General features: G+C 36.9%; 1 protein-coding gene across 1 annotated transcript; it reads left to right on the plus strand.

The window, feature by feature from the left end:
* The first annotated feature begins 10,143 nt into the window (after positions 1-10,143).
* Positions 10,144-20,357, plus strand: LOC121425543. Its single transcript, XM_041621622.1, has 8 exons — positions 10,144-10,167; positions 11,283-11,411; positions 13,449-13,560; positions 14,866-15,001; positions 16,317-16,544; positions 17,303-17,399; positions 18,104-18,210; positions 19,169-20,357. Exons 1-8 carry the CDS (start codon positions 10,148-10,150, stop codon positions 20,125-20,127), a joined length of 1,788 nt encoding a protein of 595 aa, XP_041477556.1. The 5' UTR covers positions 10,144-10,147; the 3' UTR covers positions 20,128-20,357.
* Positions 20,358-23,053: the final 2,696 nt, after the last annotated feature.

A 23,053-nucleotide genomic window follows, 5' to 3' on the forward strand; every position in this document is an offset into this window, starting at 1 on the left:
ACGCCTCTAAGTTGAGCCGCCTTCAGTCAACTTTCAGCGTATGTGTATCACTGTGACACTGTCCTATGGGGCTGACTGTATAGCAGTACCAGATAAAAGGATTTTATTGAACTGTGACATGTGTCATCTTTATCAGACTAGACAATGCCGGGCTTCAGTATTCCCCTACCTAGAGAATTTGTTTGGACATCAGCAGCTTGTGTTGATTACATCTTTCACTGTCCTTTAACTAACTGATCATTTAGTGATAATGACGGGGGAGGAAAGGCGGGATGGGGTCAGAAGATAAAGGCTTGACACGTCCAGTAAATCTATTTTATACATATATTTATGGAGTTGTCTGGTCTAATATTGATTGATATTGCACTATTGCTGTCATTTACAAAGCTTTTCATTTGGTTATAACAGGACGAAAAAGGTGGGCGGGGTCAGAAAGATAACAATCTGTCATTTAAGTCTTGCTTGAATTGTCACCTTTGCATTTGTTTTGTATTTAAGGTGGTGGTATTAACCCCCCCCCAACAAATCAATAAACGGACGAAGAAAAATAAGTTCAGAGGTGAATAGAAAGGACCCTGTCTATTAATAAATGAATTAATTATTAGGTTCATGAATTAATAAATGATAGGATGGATGTATGTAACAATAAATGAGTGAATGAAATGAACAAACAAAAGAAAGGATGGATGATCTGAAAAGGTATGATTCAATATAAATTAAGGATCTTAAATGGACTCAAACTTTAAACTGTATTGCAAACTTTCACTGAGATATGACAAATTTACCTGTATGCGCAAATGACATGGGAGATTACTTGGTTGCATAACATTTGCTACGTTCAAAATTTCACAGATTAATGAAATTACCAACTTTTACACTATATCCTACCCTCAAGCTAGCATAAACCCCTTTGCAACCCTAACGCTAACCTTACATCTTAGACAAACTTAAGCCCGGAGCAATTGTCGCAGGAGCAAATGTTGTGTCACCGATTATTTTGCATTGCTGTATATATTAATGAAACACCAAATTTTAAAAATCTGTTGATTGCACGTGTCCCACGATCATATAATCAGAATAGGAAGGAGTTACAAGGAAAAGGGAACTTGATGATAAGAGAGAGGGAGAAAAAACACGGGCACGGGAGAGAGAGAGGGGAGAGCTTAAGAGAGAGTGCGAAATGTTGGGAAAGCACCTTTGATGATATAATTCAGTGAGGCGTAATCTAGAGCAGCACCTCCCCATCGTCCCACCTTCCCAAAGACCTGTTCTCATTAGCAGACGTTATTTGAGCATATTGATACTTGATACATGGGAGTAACTAAGAAAGTTAAATCTGAGTTAACATGGCTACCTCGTTACGAGTTCCAATCTGTGTATGAAAGTAATATAGTTGGAAAATGTTTCAATGGAAACTGATTGGGTATGGACAAGGACGCACTTTTCACACTACCTTTCTAAAACTAGTTTACTGGAAACGTGTAATGAGAACGGTCGAAGCGATCTTCCACACCGATTCGTAAAACCACCTCGCGATGTAGTTTCCAAGATAGCTTTGCCTCGTTAAACTGGTTTCAGCGTGAGGACACAACCGTTTTTCGGGAAGTGATCTTTGCACAATTTGAGCGTGCTCTTCTACACACAGTGTGTGGAATGCCTACGATGTGGTTTTGACTTTTGCGCGAAACTTTTCACCCCACCGAGAGCGTTTCCATAGCAACAAGATCGCTTTACTCGAAGTGATTTCGAAAACCACTTTTTGGTGATCAAATGGCAACGCTAGCAAAGCGATCTTCCAAACTGGTTTCCTGAACCAGTTTCCAGTAAACTAGTTTTAGAAAGCGTAATTGTCCCAATCATCATTTTGTCTTATACCCATTTCATTTTCTCTCATTTCACATAATTAACACAGAGTACAGTTAGACTAAATGGTATATGGACTGAATGGCTCTTGTACCAACTGGTTAAAGAGAAATGCCAGAGGTTGCAGTAAACACTGATTTCATGAGAAAGTCTGTAAAACCAGGCTTAATTGTCAGTATATCATCGAGGATCTAGATCTGGTACAGTCACTTAAACTGAACTTTGTGAAATCTTGAAATCTACGCTGAAAAATATTCACACTGAAGATCACTAACACAGATAAGCGGACGTGGGACAGTGTATTATTGCTTTGAATGTCGTGCCCGACGCTTGACCCGAATCCTGTGCTTATTTGCTAATTTCTCAGCAATTACACAATTTCTTCCAGAATCCTTTGGCACATATTCTTTATTTATACAAACAGACACTTTGGTGGTCATTTCATTGGATTCTGTACGAACTCATTTTGATATCGTTACCAAAACTAGCATTTACCTTTAAATGATGTGATGAGTGGATGAAGTGGCAATTCGACCATGTGGATAGTGGACAAACTGATGGTAGACCAAATGATGGTAGACGACTTGGTAATTGGGCGGCTGGGCATTAGGCCAATTGAAAATAAGCCATGGAGATGGGGTTTCTTGAATCTTGAGATTAGTCCCAAGATTGATCCCAAAGAGGATTGATTAGGCTGGAATGAATAAGGAATCCCAGGCTGATGTAACACCAGCTGCTGACTTGAGTAATGGCAATGGACCAGGGGAGTCTTTCACCAAAAAAGTTTTGTCATGGACATTTACCAACCGATTTGCCCTCAGCCAGTCAGATGAGAGGGTCGAGTAATTATAATAAAGTGAAAATCACTGATAAAATCTTTTCATGAAAGGTTCCCCAGGTCTGATGGAGGGCTGGGTGGGTAGGCTGGCCTTGTTCTGTTTTGTGGGGAAAAGGTGCTGATCCATCTCGCCAATCCGAATCTTTGTCAGGCTAATGGGGATGCTGCCCGTGTCTGAGATGAATCAGAAGACATTTTCCCCCTAGAGATCGCAGACTTGATGTTACACCTGTTCGTAGATGTGTCGCAGACAGGAGATGTGAAATGACAAGGTCTGCACTGATTGCACGATATGAATGATATTGTATGATTTGATGATGTATGCATCATCATCATCATCTAACGGGAGAAAATGTATGTGTGCGATAGAAGAAAGACAGTATCAGACATGTATTTGGCATTTGAGGGGACTTTTGTAGAAGTTTTCATGCATTTCTTTTCTCAAAAGGATTTAAAGATTTTTTAATCATCTGACAAAAATGAGTTTTGGAAATGAAATTAATTTGTGTAATCAGTTAAAGTTCCAAACAATATTTGCATTATCATGTAAAAATTAAATGTTTTTGCCAGGAGGCATTGACACCCCCCCCCCCCATCCCCAGGTCATCCCCCCGGGGGGGGAGGGGAGAGAAAATAAAAAGGAGAGAATCCTGGAAAGGAAATGAAAATTGAAGTATGTAAATCATGTAAAAATATATAATCCCAATGTAGACTTATATTTAATCTCACATTTTAGTTTGTTTTATGACAAACTATCAACTTTTCAAACTATAATTAGCCATCAAATTTGGTTTGTGCACCCACTCGTACCATTCCTCCCTCTTTCCCTCATCTTGATTTGTATTAACCTATATATATTCATATCAGTGGGCAGAGTAGTATTACAAATGAAGATGTCATTGACCAAAATTCATGACTTCCTCTGATTATTCCAGATGTGTTATAAACTCATAATAGAACATTGACTTCTTTGTAAAGATTTCCCCATCAAACCGATGTTTATACCGCCTGACCTAGTTCATAAAGATCCGTTTGTCATATATGTTTACATCAGGCAATCATCCTCATCATTGCCATAGCAACCAGTATCATTACACTCATCGCATTCCCTCATCATTGCATTCATTCTTGAATGAATTTGTCTAGACAGTCACAGATATTTTCATTTCTAATTTTGTTCTGTGACCTTGGTTTGGAGTTCATACCACAGAAAACCCCACAAGAATGTCTTCAGAGGGAAACGTTGGAAATGAAAATTGCTTTTTAATTTGATTCTTGGTATTTTTTTATCATTTAAGGGCGGTCATTCAACTTTTTCATTATTAAAATTATTGAGGACCCAATTTTCTCTTAAAAGAAATTTCATGAGTAGAGAGCACAAAGTCTTTGAACAATGTTATTTCATATCTCATTGTGAATAAAAGTCCACCCCCTTGCATACAATCAAACTTTGGTGTCACTATTATAGAATAAACACTAATATTCAAAATAATATCAAGAATCCCAAACATAAACAACAATTTCAGATAAAAGCATGAAGTTCAGAATTTGATGATTACTGTAGAAAGACATATGCTTGAATAGCAACAAGACAATATATTATCAAATATCAATAAATTTACCCCCACGTTGTCTGTATGTTTTTTTGTAATGTAAAAATGCCATTAAAAGAGAGGTGTGCCCCCTCTTTTGAAATTGAAGACCTTTTTTTTTAAATATCCTAAATTTGTTGTGGAAAACCTTTGTTTTTGTCTCACCTGCGAAGCAAAGTGAGACTATAGGCGCCGCTTTTCCGACGGCGGCGGCGGCGGCGGCGTCAACATCAAATCTTAACCTGAGGTTAAGTTTTTGAAATGATGTCATAACTTAGAAAGTATATGGACCTAGTTAATAAAACTTGGCCATAAGGTTAATCAAGTATTACTGAACATCCTATTAGAGTTTCATGTCACATGACCAAGGTCAAGGTCATTTAGGGTCAATGAACTTAGACCATGTTGGAGGAATCAACATCGAAATCTTAACCTGAGGTTAAGTTTTTGAAATGTCATCATAACTTAGAAAATATATGGACCTAGTTCATGAAACTTGGACATAAGGTTAATCAAGTATCACTGAACATCCTGCATGAGTTTCACGTCACATGACCAAGGTCAAAGGTCATTTAGGGTCAATGAACTTTGGCCGAATTGGGGATATCTGTTGAATTCCCATCATAACTTTGAAAGTTTATGGATCTGATTCATGAAACTTGGACATAATTGTAATCAAGCATCACTGAAAATTTTGTGCAAGTTTCAGGTCTCATGATTAAGGTCAAAGGTCATTTCGGGTCAATGAACTTTGGCCAAATCGGGGGTATCTGTTGAATTACCATCATAACTTTGAAAGTTTATTGGTCTAGTTCATTAAACTTGGACATTAGAGTAATCAAGTATCACTGAACATCCTGTGCGCGTTTCAGGTCACATGACCAAGGTCAAAGGTCAATGAACTTTGGCCGAATTGGGTGTATCTGTTGAATTACCATCATAACTTTGAAAGTTTAGGATCTGATTCATGAAACTTGTACATAAGAGTAATCAAGTATCACTGAAAATCCTGTTCGAGTTTCAGGTCACATGATCAAGGTCAAAGGTCATGTAAGGTCAATGAACTTTGGCCATGTTGGGGTTTTTTGTTGAATAACCATCATATCTCTGTAAGTTTATTGGTCTAGTTCATAAAAAAGGGAAATAAGAGTAACCATGTATCACTGAACATCTTGTGCGAGTTAGAGTAGTATTCAAAGTGAGCACTGCTGCTATATTGAACCGCGTGATGCAGGTGAGACGGCCAGAGGCATTCCACTTGTTTTTTATTTGGCTTGTAAATTTTTTTTTTCATGTCAAAATTTTTCTCCGAAAAATCCGCCCCCGTTTTGGAAAATCCTGGATCCGCCCCTGGATGCACTGTATAAAAATCAGTATTATGTGCCAAATGAATCTGCAGAAATTGGATAATTGCTGATGAATAAGCAAAATGACAAGGCACTGTGCCATAAGATGTACCCGTTCTCTAACATCTGAGGTACAATTACACATCCCCATGTATGCTTATTTGTGTTGTCTGTCAGCAAATTTTCAACTTGTAGTCACTAAATGTGTTTGACAATATTTGGCATGCTCAGAATTTCCAGAACTCGATTGATGGTAAGAGGACATTTCACCTTGTTTTAAAGACTTTCTGTGGACATTATTCTCACTTCTTTATTTGATTTTGTCTTTATTTTAAAGCATAGATCCATCTTCAATAAGGATAGTTCTATGTCATGCTCAGTGAAGTTGATACGTTATGTTCATACCAACGGACTGAGTTCTCTAAATTTCTCCATTTTCTTTTTTACTTTCCTCTGAAATTATTGTTCACTACTTCTACTTGATTTTTACTTTAAAGACAAACACAACCTTCAAGGGTTTTACCTTTTATGTTCAGTGGAGTCTAACATTCTGTTCGTAGTTTGTGAGTTTCTCAACTTTTACAAGACATTTCACCTAATTTTGAAGACTTCCAAAATTATTATTCACTTCTTACACTATATTTTGGCTTTCAAGGGTAGGATAAGAACCTCTAAGGGTAGTTGTCTATCATGCTTGCGAAGTTTACACATTCTATTTATAGATTGAAATCTGTGAGTTTCCCAAAAAACTTTTTCAGGACATTTCGCCTAATTTTAAAGACTCTTTTGAAATAGTTGCTCACTTCTTGATTTTGGCGTTAAAGGGTAAGAAGAACCTCTAAGGGTTGTTGTACGTCATGCCCAGTGAAGTCGATACATTCTGTTCATACCAATGGATTGAGTTCTCCATCAGTAAGCCACTTAGCCTGCTTATGATTAACATCTTGCGGACATCCAAACAGTAATATGATACCCTCCTAAAAATGACTGTCAATCATGCCGGGCTGGACAAACCTTAGACCCGGAGGGTGCGTTTCACGTGTTGCCAGATGAAAACTTGGGATCTGTTGCAGAAAGAGTTGCGTTTAAACACAAGTGAAAAAATCAATTGCAAGTCCCAAATGCGCGCTGTTGATTGGTTGAAAATCAGTTGCGCGTGATTTTTAGAGTTGCGATTGATTGCAACTCTTTCTCCACGGGCCCTTGGTCTTAAAATTACATAGCTTGTTTGGTGATACCAACATATAGGCCTTCAATGTTTTGGGGTTTTCTAAAGATAAGTTTCTAGCAACTTGATAGCTCAATCTCATGATAATTCTATCTTTTATTACTTTTTCTTCATAAATTTATTTAATTTTCTTACCCATTTGATATTTGATTTAGTATAAGATATTTGGCATATTGATTCCCTACCTCTTGCAGGCAGCGGAAGGTTATTAAACTAATCAATATCTCCCTCTGATATTCAATCTTTATTATGATAGTACAATCTTTGATGGCTCATCCCTACTTAGGACTGCTTTTAACATCCTATCAGAAGGACTTATTATAAAACACTCAAGCATAAGAATGACATAAGACATGCCGTGGGTGGAAAGTGTAAATCCGGTCTTGTTTTAGGGCCGAAAATGGTGGGATATGAGAAAAATGCAGATCATTTTGATGGAAGTTTATCTTTCTCTATGTCTTTTTGTTTGTACATGTATGTGGTGAAAATAAAGTGAAATGAAAATGGGGAAAAAAATCTTTGCATGTATGTAAGAAAGTTAGCCAGGAGATAAGGTGAGTTTAGCCTGGATAAATGAAGGCCAGATACACAAGGTTGGAGTGTATCTGTGTTATTTAATGTGATCATTCATCTCTGTGCTTCCACTGCATTACCATCATCCAAACAAAATTAACTTGAGGAACACTATCCTGCTTCATACTTAAAGGTCAAGTCCACCCCAGAAAATGTTGATTTGAATCAATAGAGGAAAATCAAACGAGCATAATGTTGAAAATATCATTAAAATCGGAGGTAAAATAAGAAAGTTATTACATTTTAAAGTTTTGCTTATTTTTCACGAAACAGCAATATGCAAAACTCAGTGATACGCAAATGAGAAAGTTGATGATGCCCCTCACTCAACATTTCTTTTGTTTTTGTATTGTTTAAATCATAGAATATTTAATTCAAGTTTTACAGATTTGACAGTAAGGACCAATTTGACTGGACCAGTAAAAAGGTTTAAACAATGGTAATTCCACATGTTCAGGAAGGAATAGGACTGTGTTTCATATCACATGGAGGAGAAAATAAGAATATTTCACATTTCATGTAATAAAATACAAAAGAAATAGTGAGTGAGTGAGTGATAGCATCGGTCCCCTTATTTGCATACTGACCAGGATGTGCATACCGGTATTATAAATGTTTTGTGAAATTAAGCAATACTTGAAATGTTAAACTTTCTTATTTTGCATCAGATTTTATTGACATTTTCAGTGTTATGCTTGTTTGGTTTTTTCTTTTTATTTGAATCAACATTTTGCCGGGTTGGTCTTGTCCGTAAAACACAAAGTCATGAATTCATTAACTGTATCCCATGGAAATCCCTTTTTACATCCCTGTGTATTGTATACATTATTCCCTATATTTCATTCCTCTCTTTTTCTATTTCCTTCCTTTCCATTTTTTCCTTTTAGATGTAGTGCAATGATATTTTTATATATTCCAGTTGTACTCTTTATTGAGTTCATATAGGGATCATATATATAGATCAATTTATAAACAGTGTCAGAAATTCACATTGAATGTTTCTCAACATATATTAGTCCATTGAGTATCAAATTGTTATTCATTATATTGAGGGAGAAAACTATATATGAAGTGTTACTAAAACATTTCAATGTATGGTATTTTGGTCATTGTGTCTTTTAAAATAATGCTAGTCAACTTTAAGAATGCAGGTCACTGTTCAACAATGTGCATATTCTTCATGCTCTGTATATACAAGATCTCTATTTTTTATCAGACAGATGTATTTAGAATTTAGATTTAATGTTGTTCACTGATAGTGTGTGTGTTTTTTTTTTATTTAAAGGGACTATCCATTGGTTTTGTGCTGACTGAAATCTAATTGAAATCTACTCTTTCCTTTATTGGAGGAGACTGTTGATTATGTGAGAACATTCTTTTTAATGTGAGAACATTCTTAGTAATGTGAATGCACCTGCTGCAGACAAATCTTTCTGAGGCCTGCGGACTAAAGAAACCTTTCTACAGATTTATTATGTTTGTTTACAGAATGAATGCTGCCAGACTAAACTCCACAGACATTCATTTCCATGTATCATTGTTTAATTTAATACTGTTTTGCTGCCTATACAGTGTGTCCCAAAAAAAACCTCCCTTAACCTTGCAAATTCCAAAGGATTTGCCTTTCAAAAAACTGACATAAATTGGAAGGGTAATTCTGGCCCAGCCTAATTTTCATACCCTTTGTTTCAGTGGGCAGTGCTCGCTCAAGCATGAATAATTTTCCAACTTTTTGGTGTCATTTGAAAATCTTTATGGCTTTCCCTATATATAAGTCTTTCCCCCCAAAGTGATTATAATTATGTTTTATTTGGCAGCCATTTCAAAAGTGTATAGTTTTTGGGGGACGCACTATATAGTACCAATGGTCTAGAAATTTTTCTCTCCCCCCCCCCCCCCCCCCCTCTCTTTCTGTCCTCCCAACCCATACATCCCACATTATTACTTTACCCTTTCTCTATTCTTTTCTCCTTACCTGCATTCCTCTCACCTCTTTCCCTGCCTTTCTTTCTACCCTCTTACTACACCCCCTCCCTTGTCTCTATTTTGTCCTTCTACACACACCCTCTCTCTCTCTCCGTATACTCTACATTGTGGAGCGCTGTGGCCCAGTTTATAAGTCTCCGGACTTTGAAACAGAGGGTCGTGGGAACAAATCCCAGCCATGGCATAGTTTCCTTCAACAAGTAATTCATTCACATTGTGCTGCACTCAACCCAGGTGAGGTGAATGGGTACCTGGCAGGAATTTATTCCTTGAAATGCGTGTGCGCAGTTATCTTGAAAATTACGGCTGCCAAGCTACAGCTGGGGTAATAGAGACATTCATAATGTGATTTGCGCTATAGAAGAACTGTATATTATTATTACAATTCCATCCCCTTCTCACTACATTCCCCATTCATTTTCTTATTATTTCCACCCTTTCTCCCTCTCTCTCACTACCTCCCACCCCTCCCCTACCTACCATTTCTCTATTCCCCCTTCCCTTCAACTCACCCTCTCATCCCCGTTCTTGCCCTGCACCTCTCCCCACCCCTCTCCCTGCTTCTCTCCTGACCTTCTTTCTTCTTTCCTTCTTCCTTCTCTTCCTCCTCCCTTCCCTTTCTCTCCTTTCCTCTTTACCTTCTATTTCCCTCCTTTCTCTATTTCTTCTTAATTGATCACTTTTTTCTTTTCCTTTTTTTTTTGTCTCACAGAATTCATCCATGAATAAAAACAAGAATGTGTAAGTACAGGATCATACATTTCCATGCCATTTGCTCTGGCATTAATTGCTGTGATAGAAAATCTTAATGTGAAGCCAAGCATAAAACCTAACCTCCAAAACTGAATAAACCCTAATTCTTATCTTTACATTATTCTGAACCAAATACTCATATTACAATTTTAACTCTAACCCTATGCCCTGTGAGATATTAAGGCAAGAGCATGTGTCGTGTCGCTGATCATGCATTTATCAATTAAGATATATTTGTTAAGTTTTGTTTGAAACATGACCTAGATGTAATCATACGCACAGTTTCAGTTTTATTCACACACACACACGAAGAGTCCTGAATTGAATGAGTATTTTCTTACAAAATAAAGCCTGGACATTAATAATAGCTTTTATAATACTTGAGTATAAAACTGTGCACATGAATGGTTTGTGACTTCTTGTGTGAAATGCAATGAGTTTCCTTTCCCCAGGGCTTTTCATAGGTTTCCTCAAAAACAAAAATCAAAGAAAGACAATTGAATTGTATAGACGGCTATTTCAGATAAAGAAAAACCTTAATTCTCATGATATTCTTTATTTTCACATACATATAAATTCAGAACTTTGTTCCTTAATACCGTCCTTTCACACTGTAAAAAAATTGTAATTTGAATGATAATTCCAGTGAAAAATAAGGCTGATGAAAAGTTTTGAGCATGTGTGAAACCAAACTAGAATCACGAACGCTAATTACAATCACAAATTCAAATTCTACTCCATAGGTGAATTCCAGGTAAGTTTCACTCAAATTACAATACAAATTTTCCATGTGAAAGGTCCAATGATTCTAAAGACGGATTGCAATCATCATTATGATGATGATTCAAGATTCACGTGTGAAAATGCCCGTAGTCTTTACCCATTTATATTTAGCTCCCAATCTCTAAACAAAGAAAACTCTTTGGATTTTTTGTGTCCAGGGATATAGATGTAAGTGGTGCAAATTAGCTTTCTGAAATCATAATATTTTTCTGTGTATCCAAATGCATGAATTGTTGGTACATTTCACCAGGTGACATTTCTTTTATATGAATACAAAAACGAATAAATGATTAGTGTATCTTTCCTTCTATTCCCATCAGGTGTAGGCCCACTGATGAAGACTTTGTTCAGAAGAAGAAGAAGAAGTTCCGTCTTGTGCATCTTCTTGGAATCCTGTATGCTGCCCTCAGGTTTCTTGGAGAACCAGTCTTGGTCTCAGACCTCATCAGGTAGATAGATTGCCACTTGGTCTACAGCCATCTCTTCCCACATGGTCTAATCATAGTTCACCTTCAACCAATTTGTCTACTCCAGTCTTATTAGATGGTATTCTTATAACCATGGTTTAGTTAACCCTATCAAGGCCTGGGGGGGCCTCGGAGGCCCCCCTCAACGAGTCGTGCGATATTTTCGCCGCGCAAAATTTTTTGACCGCGCCGCTCGCTGACTTTTTACTTTCAAGTCTTGCGCAACTTTTGAGACCAATTTTGCGTCACCCGGGTACGTGGTTCCGAAGTTACGCAACGTTATGTAAGTGCATGTCAGACCAAAAATTGCTCAAAAACGTGATTTCGTGTACAAAGTCAATGGAAATTGTGTTTTTAACCAAAAATCATAAATGTATGATTATTTTTAGTTTTGCTGGCCTAAATGTATGTATTTTATGCTGTTTATGATCTTAGAAGAGTCCCCAACGAATTTCATTGAAAAAACAATGAAAAACAAAAGGTCCAAAAAACAAAGAAATACATAAGAAATTGCAAAAACAATATAATACATAAGAAATTGATCTGATATCACAATTTTTTTCATGTACACTTGCTAAGAACATCACAAAGAGTTTCTATGCCAAAAATTAGAACATTTGGAGCCTTATTTATGGAGTTAGAGGAAAAAGTATGATTTTGCATACTAATTACGCATAAATTAGCATAATTACGTAATAACGATTCGCATGAAAAAAATTACTATACCATTTTGTAGATTATATCCCAGACAACCTTTGTGCCAATTTTCGGCGCGATCGCGCGGTCAACGGCCGAGATCTCAAGGGGGGGCCTGGGAGGCCCCCCCCGGCCATGTGAACTCCCAAAATATCCTGGCCTAGATAGGGTTAAACCTGGGTTAACTGGGTTGACCAAATGAGACATAGATTTTTAATAGTGGGAAAAACGCAATTAGACCGAACTGATGGTTGACCAAATGGGTTTGTCCCGTGTGGTTTTAGACTATCCAAGAAGGAGACCAACTTCTTGTAAACCAAGTGAATATAAACCATTAGTCTAAAATCTCTTTCATACATGACACATCAGAGCTCAGCAATATGTTTCAAAGGCCCATATTCTGAAGTCGCATTTTACCAAGACCATGGTCTAAGCTTACTCTGAAGTTATGGAAAACCAACATTGTCAAATTTTTGTGTACATCATATCTTTCTTATGTTTACTGAACTCATTCCCAATTCTTTCTTGATGAAGACAGCAACTATCTTTTTTTATCGTTCCCAGACAGTTCCAAATGATTTAAGAGTTGAATGAGCTGATATATTAACTTGTTCTGTTAGAGATTTATGTCATGATTGGCTATTCATAGTTGAAATACAAGTTTAGACCAGAGTCACCAGTTTCAATTATGTTCAGAATACGGGCCAGTGTTCAGATTTAATGAGACATGATTTTACACCACTTAGTCAAAATACTTTGGCACGTCTTTGGCACCTTAAGGTTTCCTTTTCTCTTGTTTAAAGGTCAAGTCCACCCCAGAAAATTGTTGATTTGAATTGATAAAGAAAAATCAGACAAAGATAACGCTGATAATTTCATTGAAATCGTATGTAAGATAAGAAAGTTATGACATTTTTGAATTTCACTTATTTTTCACAAAACAGATAAATGCCCAACTCAGCGGTATGCAACTGAGAGAGTCGAAGTCCTTCACTCACTCTATCTTTTGTTTTTTATTGTTTGAATTATACAATATTTTCATTTTTACAGATTTGACAACGAATTTTTCATATATTTCATTTAATAAAATAGAAAAGAAATAGTGAGTGGATGACGTCATCAGTGTGCCAATTTGCATACCGACCAGGATGCTCATTTAACTGTGTTGTGAAATTAAGTGAAACTTTAAAATGGCATAACTTTCTTATTTTACATCCGATTTTGATGAAATTTTCAGTGGTTTGCTTGTTGGATTTTTCTCCTTTTTGTTGGGGTGGACTTGTCCTTTAAGTTGATGTTATTTTATTCCAATCCTCTTCTAAGATGGGTTTTAGAGGGTCACCTGCCTTTCTATGGAACCAGCGATGTCCTACCTAAGGACATCACAGGCAAGTTTGATTCGTCTGGTACTCATGTGTTCCTTGTGGCTAAACCAGTAAGTAATGATAATTATAATTGTTTCTATAGTGATGGTGGTGGTGATGATGATGATGATGATGGTGATGATGATGATGATGATGATGATGATGATGATGATGGTGATGATTGTAATAATGATGATAATGATGATGATAGGGGTGGTGGCAATGGTGATGATGATGATAGATGATGATGATGATGATGATGATGATGATGATGATGATGATGATGATGATGATGATGATGATGATGATGATGATGATGATGATGATGATGATGATGATGATGATGATGATGATGATGATGATGATGATGATGGTGATGATTGTAATAATGATGATAATGATGATGATAGGGGTGGTGGCAATGGTGATGATGATGATAGATGATGATGATGATGATGATGATGATGATGGAGATGATGATTGTAATGATGATGTTTATGATGATAGAGGTGGTGGCAATGGTGATGATGATTCGGATTCCGGTGACCCGGGTTCGATTCCCAAGTTGTGCGCTAGTGCCCTTTGGTAAGGCATTTATCCTCATTACCGGGTCCCTTGGAGAGGACCTTATTAAAGCCTTTGGTCCCCTGGTTGCTTGCTCACAGGCGTTTGTGCTTTCTTAGCAGTCGGGTTAACACCTCGGTATAACATAACATGATGATGTAACTTCTTATCAATTTTAGTCATTTTTACTCACTCCCAAAGATTGTGCATGTCAATAATTTTGTTTTTCATCTCGACACACAGTGATCAATGTTACTGTCCATAGCTTTCAAATCAAAAACATTCTTGAAGCATTACCACATGTACCACCTTCCTTTTATTTCACGCCCACTGAATGTATTTAGTATTAAGGGGACTACAGGAAAAAAGATCTTCATGTGCATTTTCTCAAGTGAGTGAGACATTCTGGCAAATGTCTTGCTTGATTGTCAAGATTTCATTAACAAGGGGTCAATGAAAAGATCTCTAGATGTGTATTTTCACAAGTGAACAAGACACAGTATGGTATTAGTTTGTTGAGATGAATTGTATTGGCACTGTCGACTATTAAGAGGGTGTAAGATATGCACTTTCTCACACAGGTGAGGATAAGGATAATGCTTTTGTCTGCTCTAAACATGCAATTTCACAAATAGGAAAGACACTATATGTTGATGTGATATATATTCATTGAGATTTAATGTATAGGTGGACTGTGAAAAGTGCCCTTGTTTTGCATTTTCACAATAGGACGAAATGTAATGATGCTATAAAGTTTTTGTTTGTTTCTTCAAGCGAGACTATCCTATTTCCTTTTTGCATTTGGTTCACAGGATCTGCTTTATACCTCTAAGCTTCAAGAGCCAGTCTCTCATGTTCTTAGTGTGTTAGATATCGATCTACCAGCCTTTGATCACCTGAAGCTGGACTTTGTCATTGGTCGATTTATCTCATCGCTTCATCTGCCAGGTGAGCTGTGATGATGATGATGATGACGATGATGATGATGATGACGATGATGACAACGATGACGATGATGATGATGATGATGATAAAGATAAAGATGATTAGGATGATGTTGGTGATAATGGTGATGATGATGATAATGATGATGATGAAGATGGTGATGATGATGATGATGATGATATGATGACGACGATGAGGATGATAAAGATGATTATGATGATGTTGGTGATGAAGATGATGATGATAATGATGATGATGATAATGATGGTGATGATGATGATATGCTGACGACGATGATGATGAGGATGATGATGATGATGGCAGTGATGGTGGTGATAATGAAATTACTGATTCTCTTTAATGCATGCAATGAAGCAGAACAAGCCTCTTTTATGCTAGCCTATAAAAAACTATCCTGTTTTCAGCTGTAGGGGGCAGCATTCATCAAGGGAATATTGAACATTGACATTTTGCAAAATTGCTGTACTAGCTCACAGTTTTCTTTTTAAGTGGTTGGATGACATTTATGCACAAAGAATATTGCCATTATATGAGTTCAAGTTTAAAAATAACATTCCAAAAGTTTCTTACTGTACATGAAGTACCTTTAAATCAAAATGAATCTTGGCAAAAATTTTGAAAATTATTCCGTTTCAGCTGCAAGTTCCTTTAGCAGTCATATTGATTTTTTTTCTTAAAAATGATGTAAAGGCCTGAAGCATGGTATGAACAAAATCAATTTAATTATATCATATGTGAAGTGTTTTAAAGTAGAGAATATCTCAGCCAATTTTTACAATATTTATACGGCCATATTTGATATGTCCAATCAATCGCCATGCTGAATTTTCTCATGTAAAAAAATTCACATTGCTGTTTGTAAACTATCCAACATGTTTCATTTAATTGTTCTTGTTTGATACATGTTTTTTTAGTAAACACAATGTCATTTATACACACATTTCATCTTGCCTTGGATGTATTTACAAATTATATAGTAATGATAATAATAGTAAGCAATTGTATAGTGACATCAGTCTAGATAGAATCTCATTATTTATAGCCGCAGCTTTAGCTCAAGCTGTTATTTACAGCCCTTGGTGCATTCAAGGAATTAATCCTGCATGGTATCTATTCACCTCACCTGGGTTGAGTGCATCACCATGGGGGTAAATTTCTTCCTGAAGGAAAATGTGCCATGGCTTGGATCTGAACCCACGGCCATCTCGTTGATAGACAAAAGTCAGAACCACTAGACCATGATTCCCCCTTAATATGCTCACAATATTCCCCAATGTTTTTTTTTATTTCTTTGCAGCATCATTCCTTCAAATCACCCATCATCTGATGACCAAATACCCAGCCCCCGTCGATCATCCACGGAATAAAAAGAAGAAGAAGAATAAAAAGGAACAATTCGAGATAGAGGAAGGTCCAGCTTTGGCTTACATCATAGTCGCGATGAAGCTACTCTTTGGATTGGACGGCCACACTGAGGTGCTTTCTTCAGAGATTGGAAGAATCGTTAGGAACAAACTACCTACAGGTAAATCCCGGAACCTGTCCCACACAGAGTTGTGATCTAATTATAAGAATAATATTAAGGCCAGGGAGTGAAACTCAAACCATTTAAGCTTTTGACTTGTTTATCAACCATTGGCAACAGAATATTACCTTTTATAGTAATCAAATGTTCGCCAGATGTTGTTTACTGATCTGAGGCATTCGATTATCACACGTACATGGCTACATAATCTTTGAAATATGACAACCAAGTGTAAGATTGCAAATCAAATTAATGTGTACCTATAACCGGTCAATAAATATCACAAATGAATGCAATTGTAATACCATTATCACTCACATTATATATGTGATGTAATTTCTTTGTTTTGTATTCTTTACATTACAACTATATCAGTTATGATATTGATCCATAGGGCCGGTATTCTGAACTCTGGTCCAAAGTTGTGGTTTAACAATGGAGAGCCAATTGTGACTTGTATCTGCTACAATACAAGCTTAATTTGTCAGCTCATTTGACACTCAAATCATTCATAACTGACTGGGAATAAATAATTACTGAAATAGTTCTCTTCATCATTAAAACATGAGGAAAGAGCCAAGTAAAGATTAGGAAATATATAATGGGAATGCAAACTTGAAATTTTTGGCTTCTCATAATTTTAACAATTTTAACCTAAGTCAAACCAGAATTCAGAATGCGGACATTTACATAATCATTGTCTGATTGGTAAACCTCTTTGTAAATACATAATTTTTCTTTTTTTAATTATTTTTTAGGTAGCAAGGTTGTCCCATTTATATTTGAGGAGTGGATGGCTAGTGAAAAACTGAGGGCAAAACACCATCAGATCAAAACCAACATTTTCAGCCATCAGTAAGTCATTATATAGCTATCTTCATTTTTTTTTCATTATCATTTTGATCAATTATTTTGTTACAATGCAATTTGGACTGGGAATAGAATTCCCTCCAGAAGTTATTAATGTTTGAAATTTAAGTAATTCTACCCTCATCAAATCTCTTGGTTATATGTCTATATAATACTACAAAGTCACCAGTTTCACAAAGTAATAACTAACGCAGATGAAATTAAGAAAACAAAAATGGCAAATTTACTAGGTCCAGTACATGCGTCATCAAATTTTTACATGGGTAATAGAAAACAGGCATACAACTGCTTTGAAATGAAATTAATAGTGTAATTTTACGTATTATATGGTATTAGATTTCAAAATGTCAAATTTATTATTTTTTCCTTGATTTATTTATTCATAAGTCTTTTTTTTAGTAGGGTGGCTCCATCAGTAATTGATATACTGTTGTCCTTGGAGGCCCTACAACAAAAATACAAACATTTAACAAACATGAGTATAAACAGTGTACAATGTAAGTTGAAACAAACAAACTGTAAAGAAAAGAACAACACAAGGGGCCAGTTTATAAATTAAGAATATCATAACGCCAAAATAGAAGACTAAATGAGGATTAGGATTGAGCATTTCTTAAAAAATTAGGTAGATTGTTCCAAATGAATGCACCAGCAAAAGAAAAACTTTGTTTGCCCATTTCTGTTCGAAGGGCATGCAGAGAGGTGAGTGATGTTTCAAGATTCATCGATCAGCATTCCAAGTCCTTCCTACTCAACTCAAAAAGAGAAACACTATACAAAGCCGTAAAGTACCAAGGTAAGCCTCTCATTCGCACCTTGGACCCTGTTTAATAAGCCAGTTCGTAGTTCCTTTCTGCGCATGATCAAAAGATTCTACGCATGATCAGAAGAAGGTCATTTGTACTAAAGTGACATGGTGCTTTAAAATCTAATGAGATAAGCACCAACTTTGATGTCTTGATTATTCATATATTCTTTTGAATTGTCGTTTTCATTTACATCCACAAAAACAACAATGCTTCCACGAACGACTGGTATTTCACAGTTTGTCAAGTACATTGTGCAACATGCTAAGATATGCATTCAAAGTAGGAATGCAACAAATACCTTCATTAAGTGTTCATTGGTGTGCTATTCTATTCACCTGGTCTATTCAATTTCTTCATCCTGCTATGTAAGGCAAGCTTACATAATATCTTGCTTTGAAATCTGCCTATCATGATGAAAGAAATGAAAGGTCATTTGACCAAAATTGCCCATGAAGTAATTACGAACTGGTCTATTATCACACCTTCTTCCCTTTATCATGAATAATTTCCACAAGTGTCAAGGTAAGCCAGACACTGTCTCCTTGGACCCTGTTTCATAATAAAAACTTATCAATTGCATGTTTGAAGTTATTATCAAACCATAGCCCTTATCCTCAATAGATCCCACATTTATCAAGGTAAGCCTCTCACGGTCATCTTGGACCCTGTTTCATGGAAACAGTTATAATTATAAGTTTATAGCTTTTGTCAAACCTTCCCTCCTTTATCCTCAGCAGATCCCACAAGTACCAAGGGAAGCCTCTCACTGATATCTTGGACCCTGTTTCATAAAACCTGTTATCAGTTGACAGAATATGCTATTCATATCACACATTCACCCCTTTAGTAAGCTTGTGACTGCCATACCAAATTTTAATTTGCAATAAACATTTATGCAATTGTGTCCTCTCTTTTCCTTCCTTTTTCATGAAATTTTGAATACAGGTCAGAGCCTTGGAAGTGAGATGCAGCGACCATTTATGAAAGTCAGAGATCAAGGTGAACCAAGTGGCCAGTCATGTATTCATGATGCTCCAAGCAGCTTTCCATACCCCAGGAATGGTCTTGACCAGAGATCGGAAGGAAAATCCAACAGTACGGAGTCTGGTACTGGAATAGGTCATGGTGCTGTGCCCACTGCTACCGATGGTGTCCACTGGATCTCCAAGAACTATCTTGCTTCATGCAACTTCTCAAGGAGCAGCGTAGACTACCTTGTGAATCTCACCAAGTTCTGTAAGAAGAACGATTTGGATCCGGAGAGCATATTGAGCGATGATAGACTGAAGAAGATCATGTCAGAGAAGAAGGCAGAATCCTACCCTGAAGGGAGTGAGCAAAGAGGAGGGAAGAGAAAGAAAGCTGGCAGTAAAGCTAAAGGCAAAGGAGAGACTCCAGGTCATCAAGATGAAGATGATTCTGACCCAGCTGCAGCTTCTGAAGGCACATCAAAGTACACAAGGACAAAGAGAAAGAGGACTCGAACAGAAGAGGACAATACTGGAAATGGAAACCTTGGAAAGATAATGAAAGGGGCAGGAACTGACTCCATGAGCCGAAGTGATGTTGAGGAACTACCCTATGAGCAATGGAAACAAATGGTGTTATCAAGGACAGAGGAAGCAGATGTCAGTAAGGACAATCCTGGTAAGTCTTCCACAGGACTTGTTTCCTACAGCGTCTCCTACACCAGGTACAAGCCAGTCAGTGTTAAGCAAGCCAAGGCTAGTATGTATCAAGACGGTGAACCAGCAGCATGGAGGCCATTCCATCGGTCGTACCAGTGGCTTCTAGAGCACTGTGCTGCCCTCTTGAGACTAGACTGGATGTACATTCATGAAGCAGTGGCTGCATTAGAAAATCGGATATTTGATTTGGAGGGCCACAAAATATGGACCCATTAACTACAGGATTCTGTAATTCCCACAGGGACTACTCGGCGCTGAATTCATGACATGTCATGTAGCCCTCAACAAGAATTTAGTTAACAGCAAAAAGGATTTCAAGTTTGGTGTTGGTGTTTGCTTCGCAAGGACAAATCAGACAGCTGTCCCTAGCCTCAACACCTACATCATGAACTTCTGAACACCTAGTGTGACCATCTCAGCACCGGCTTCAGATAACATTTGGTGTTGTTTTGAGGAAAAAATTTGGCCACCACCAATACAAGTATATATCAGCACCAAGCTTGAAGTCATTCATCGTTGACAGGGCTGGTTGCAATTTAAAATAAATTGAAGAACTTCTTTTTAAGGTGCCAAACTAAATTTCCCTTTCTGTTCTATATAAAGTTTTTGGTTGATGGAGGCAGGAAGGGGGATGAACTGACTTCCGTTTTGAGCCTCAGTGTATTTTGACATTTTCTCCCATGAAGTATTTTCAAAAGGCGTTGTCACATCGTTCCATGCAAGCCTTGCGGGGTATTGCCCACAACTCATCCGCAAAAATGTTTTGAGCATGTTCGAAACTTTTCTACGTGCCAATCAGACTTGCGTGCTCATCTGCGTGTGAGTTGCGTGCGAGATACTGTCAATGCGGCCGACCTGCAGGTAGCAGAAATAGTTACCAGCAAGTCACATGCAAGGCTTGCATGGATCGATGAGACTGGGTCTTCATAAACGTACTTGATTGAGAAAGTTGTTTGAACTACTTTTCCAAACTTACATTTATTCTTGGCACAAGAAGCCTCTTTGATAGGTTCTATTAATACAGGAAAGAGTACAATTTACAAGAAAATATTGATATCCCACCAATGCAAGCAAGTCAACCATACACAACTTCCTGTTGTCGTTTTATCGACGGAGGTTTTTGAAAACCTGATAGTTTGTCAGAGGATTGACAACAAGCGGACCAAATCCTGATATCCGTAGTTAAATTATGAATGGTATATTTCAAACATGTAGGTCCTGTGTAAAAAATTGTTTGAATAACTTACTAAAGAAATCTATCTGATTATCTTAATTCATTTTCCTTTTTAAATACCAATATGGAAAAATCATATTACAGAATAAACCTGTAAGAGCAGTAAGTATTTCCTTAGAGTTGTGGGTGACATTAGCAGGGTCTCTGAAGAAATATTATGTGATCACACAAGATAAATTTGCCAATAAATGAAAGGTGCTTGGAGAAGGATTATCTGTATAAAATACTGAGTTTGAATTTATTACTTGTGAGATAACATAAAACACCGATGGATCATTTTGTGATACAGAATATATTTTCATGATTATTTATTTGTTTTACCCAAAGCCACGTTTGTGAATAAAAGTTATTTATACAATATTTTGTCTGTTTTATACTTTTTTGTGTGTCTTTACATTTGCTTTCTCCTACAGTTCAAAATGCAGAAAAAATGCAACTGGTTTCTTCCTTGTAACAGAGCTATGTCTGTAAAACTACTAATTAAAAGTGGAATCTAACCTTCATGAATATATAGCTAAAAATGTCGATAGTGATTTGATAAACATCCATTCAAGAGCAAGAGAGTTGTAAATTTTTATTAAGGACATGAAAACCCAAGGATAGAATCTTTCTTATTTGAAAGAGTAAAATGAGAGGAGTAATTCAAAATAAGTTATAATTATCTTTCAAGGTGAAGCTTATGAGATTCTTAGCCGGATATATATTATGAGGAAAATATGCTCGACATAGCATAAACAAATATGCCAAATCCTAGGGGGCACTCATTTGGAAAGGGTAGGTGCGTGTTCCCCAAAAATCTTAATACCCTTAAGATTTGAAATCGCTTTTGATAAGAGCTTAAGAAGGGTTAAGAACTAGATGGTCTTCTACAAATGGGGGTGGGGGTGCTTGGAGTCTGGAATTTAACATGCAAAGGGGGTCTTGAGAACTGGGGAGCGTTTCATAAAAGGACTTGAACGTTTTATCCCACAGTTACTATAGTAACAGTGCTTTTCAACCAATCAGAATCCAGGAAAGTTGTCAGATCTGACAACTTGTCGGAAGAAAATATTGATGAAACGCCCCCCTAATCCCTGAAATGAAGGGCTAAGGAACTGGGGAGCACTTTGGTCAATGAAAAGGGGTGAAAATTATATGCTTTGAAACCGCTGGCAAGACATGAAAAGGGGTGGTGGACTGGTGGGCCGTACCCATACTGCCATTATACATGAATCCCCCTCCTCCCGGGAGGAGGGGGGAGAAGTGTAACAAAATGGTCAAGCAGTATCTTGACATATAATCTAGAAAATATTTTGAATTCTATCAGCGCAACATTTTGTAACAGACTGAATGAATACTAATCTTCATATGACTTTATATTTCAACGCATTTCAGAAAAAATCTTTTAATCATTGGGTACAATTTAAAGTGAACATTATGCTTTCTTAATCGTTCATGATACTTTCAAACATCGCTATGGATAGATCTTTCAATCGCTATGGATAGATCTTTCAAATACCAGTGGTGATTAGTCATTACTTGTGACGTTTGTGCTAAAGATTACAACTGAGTTATCGCACCTTGTACTCTGTAATACACGGTGCGATATTACTTGCATTGTCACATATTGTACGAAAACTACATGATACATCATGATGCTGCCAAGGAGCATACAGGCACCTTGTCAGAGGGAATCCTACCAGCGGCTTTTCATCACCAATCCTCACGCTTCTTCATAGAAAAAAATAATGGGGAATGCAGGGAAAGCTGCTATGAACAGGGCAGAACTAAAGCGGGATTTCTGCGAAAATATGCGGCAGACTACTGACAGTTTGCCTTAACTTACTTAAAGGACAAGTCCACCCCAACCATTAGTTGATTTGAATAAAAAGAGAAAAATCCAACAAGCATAGCACTGAAAATTTCATC

The sequence above is a fragment of the Lytechinus variegatus genome, chromosome 12 (assembly GCF_018143015.1).
Source record: "Lytechinus variegatus isolate NC3 chromosome 12, Lvar_3.0, whole genome shotgun sequence".
Taxonomy (NCBI): Eukaryota; Metazoa; Echinodermata; class Echinoidea; order Temnopleuroida; family Toxopneustidae; genus Lytechinus; species Lytechinus variegatus.

Excerpts from the sequence above, each read along its gene's own strand:
- LOC121425543 (XM_041621622.1), top strand. The coding sequence starts at position 10,148 with ATGAATAAAAACAAGAATGT. Across the intron at positions 13,561-14,865 it reads TGTTCCTTGTGGCTAAACCA|GATCTGCTTTATACCTCTAA; the intron begins GTAAGTAATGAT and ends TTTGGTTCACAG. Across the intron at positions 16,545-17,302 it reads TAGGAACAAACTACCTACAG|GTAGCAAGGTTGTCCCATTT; the intron begins GTAAATCCCGGA and ends ATTATTTTTTAG.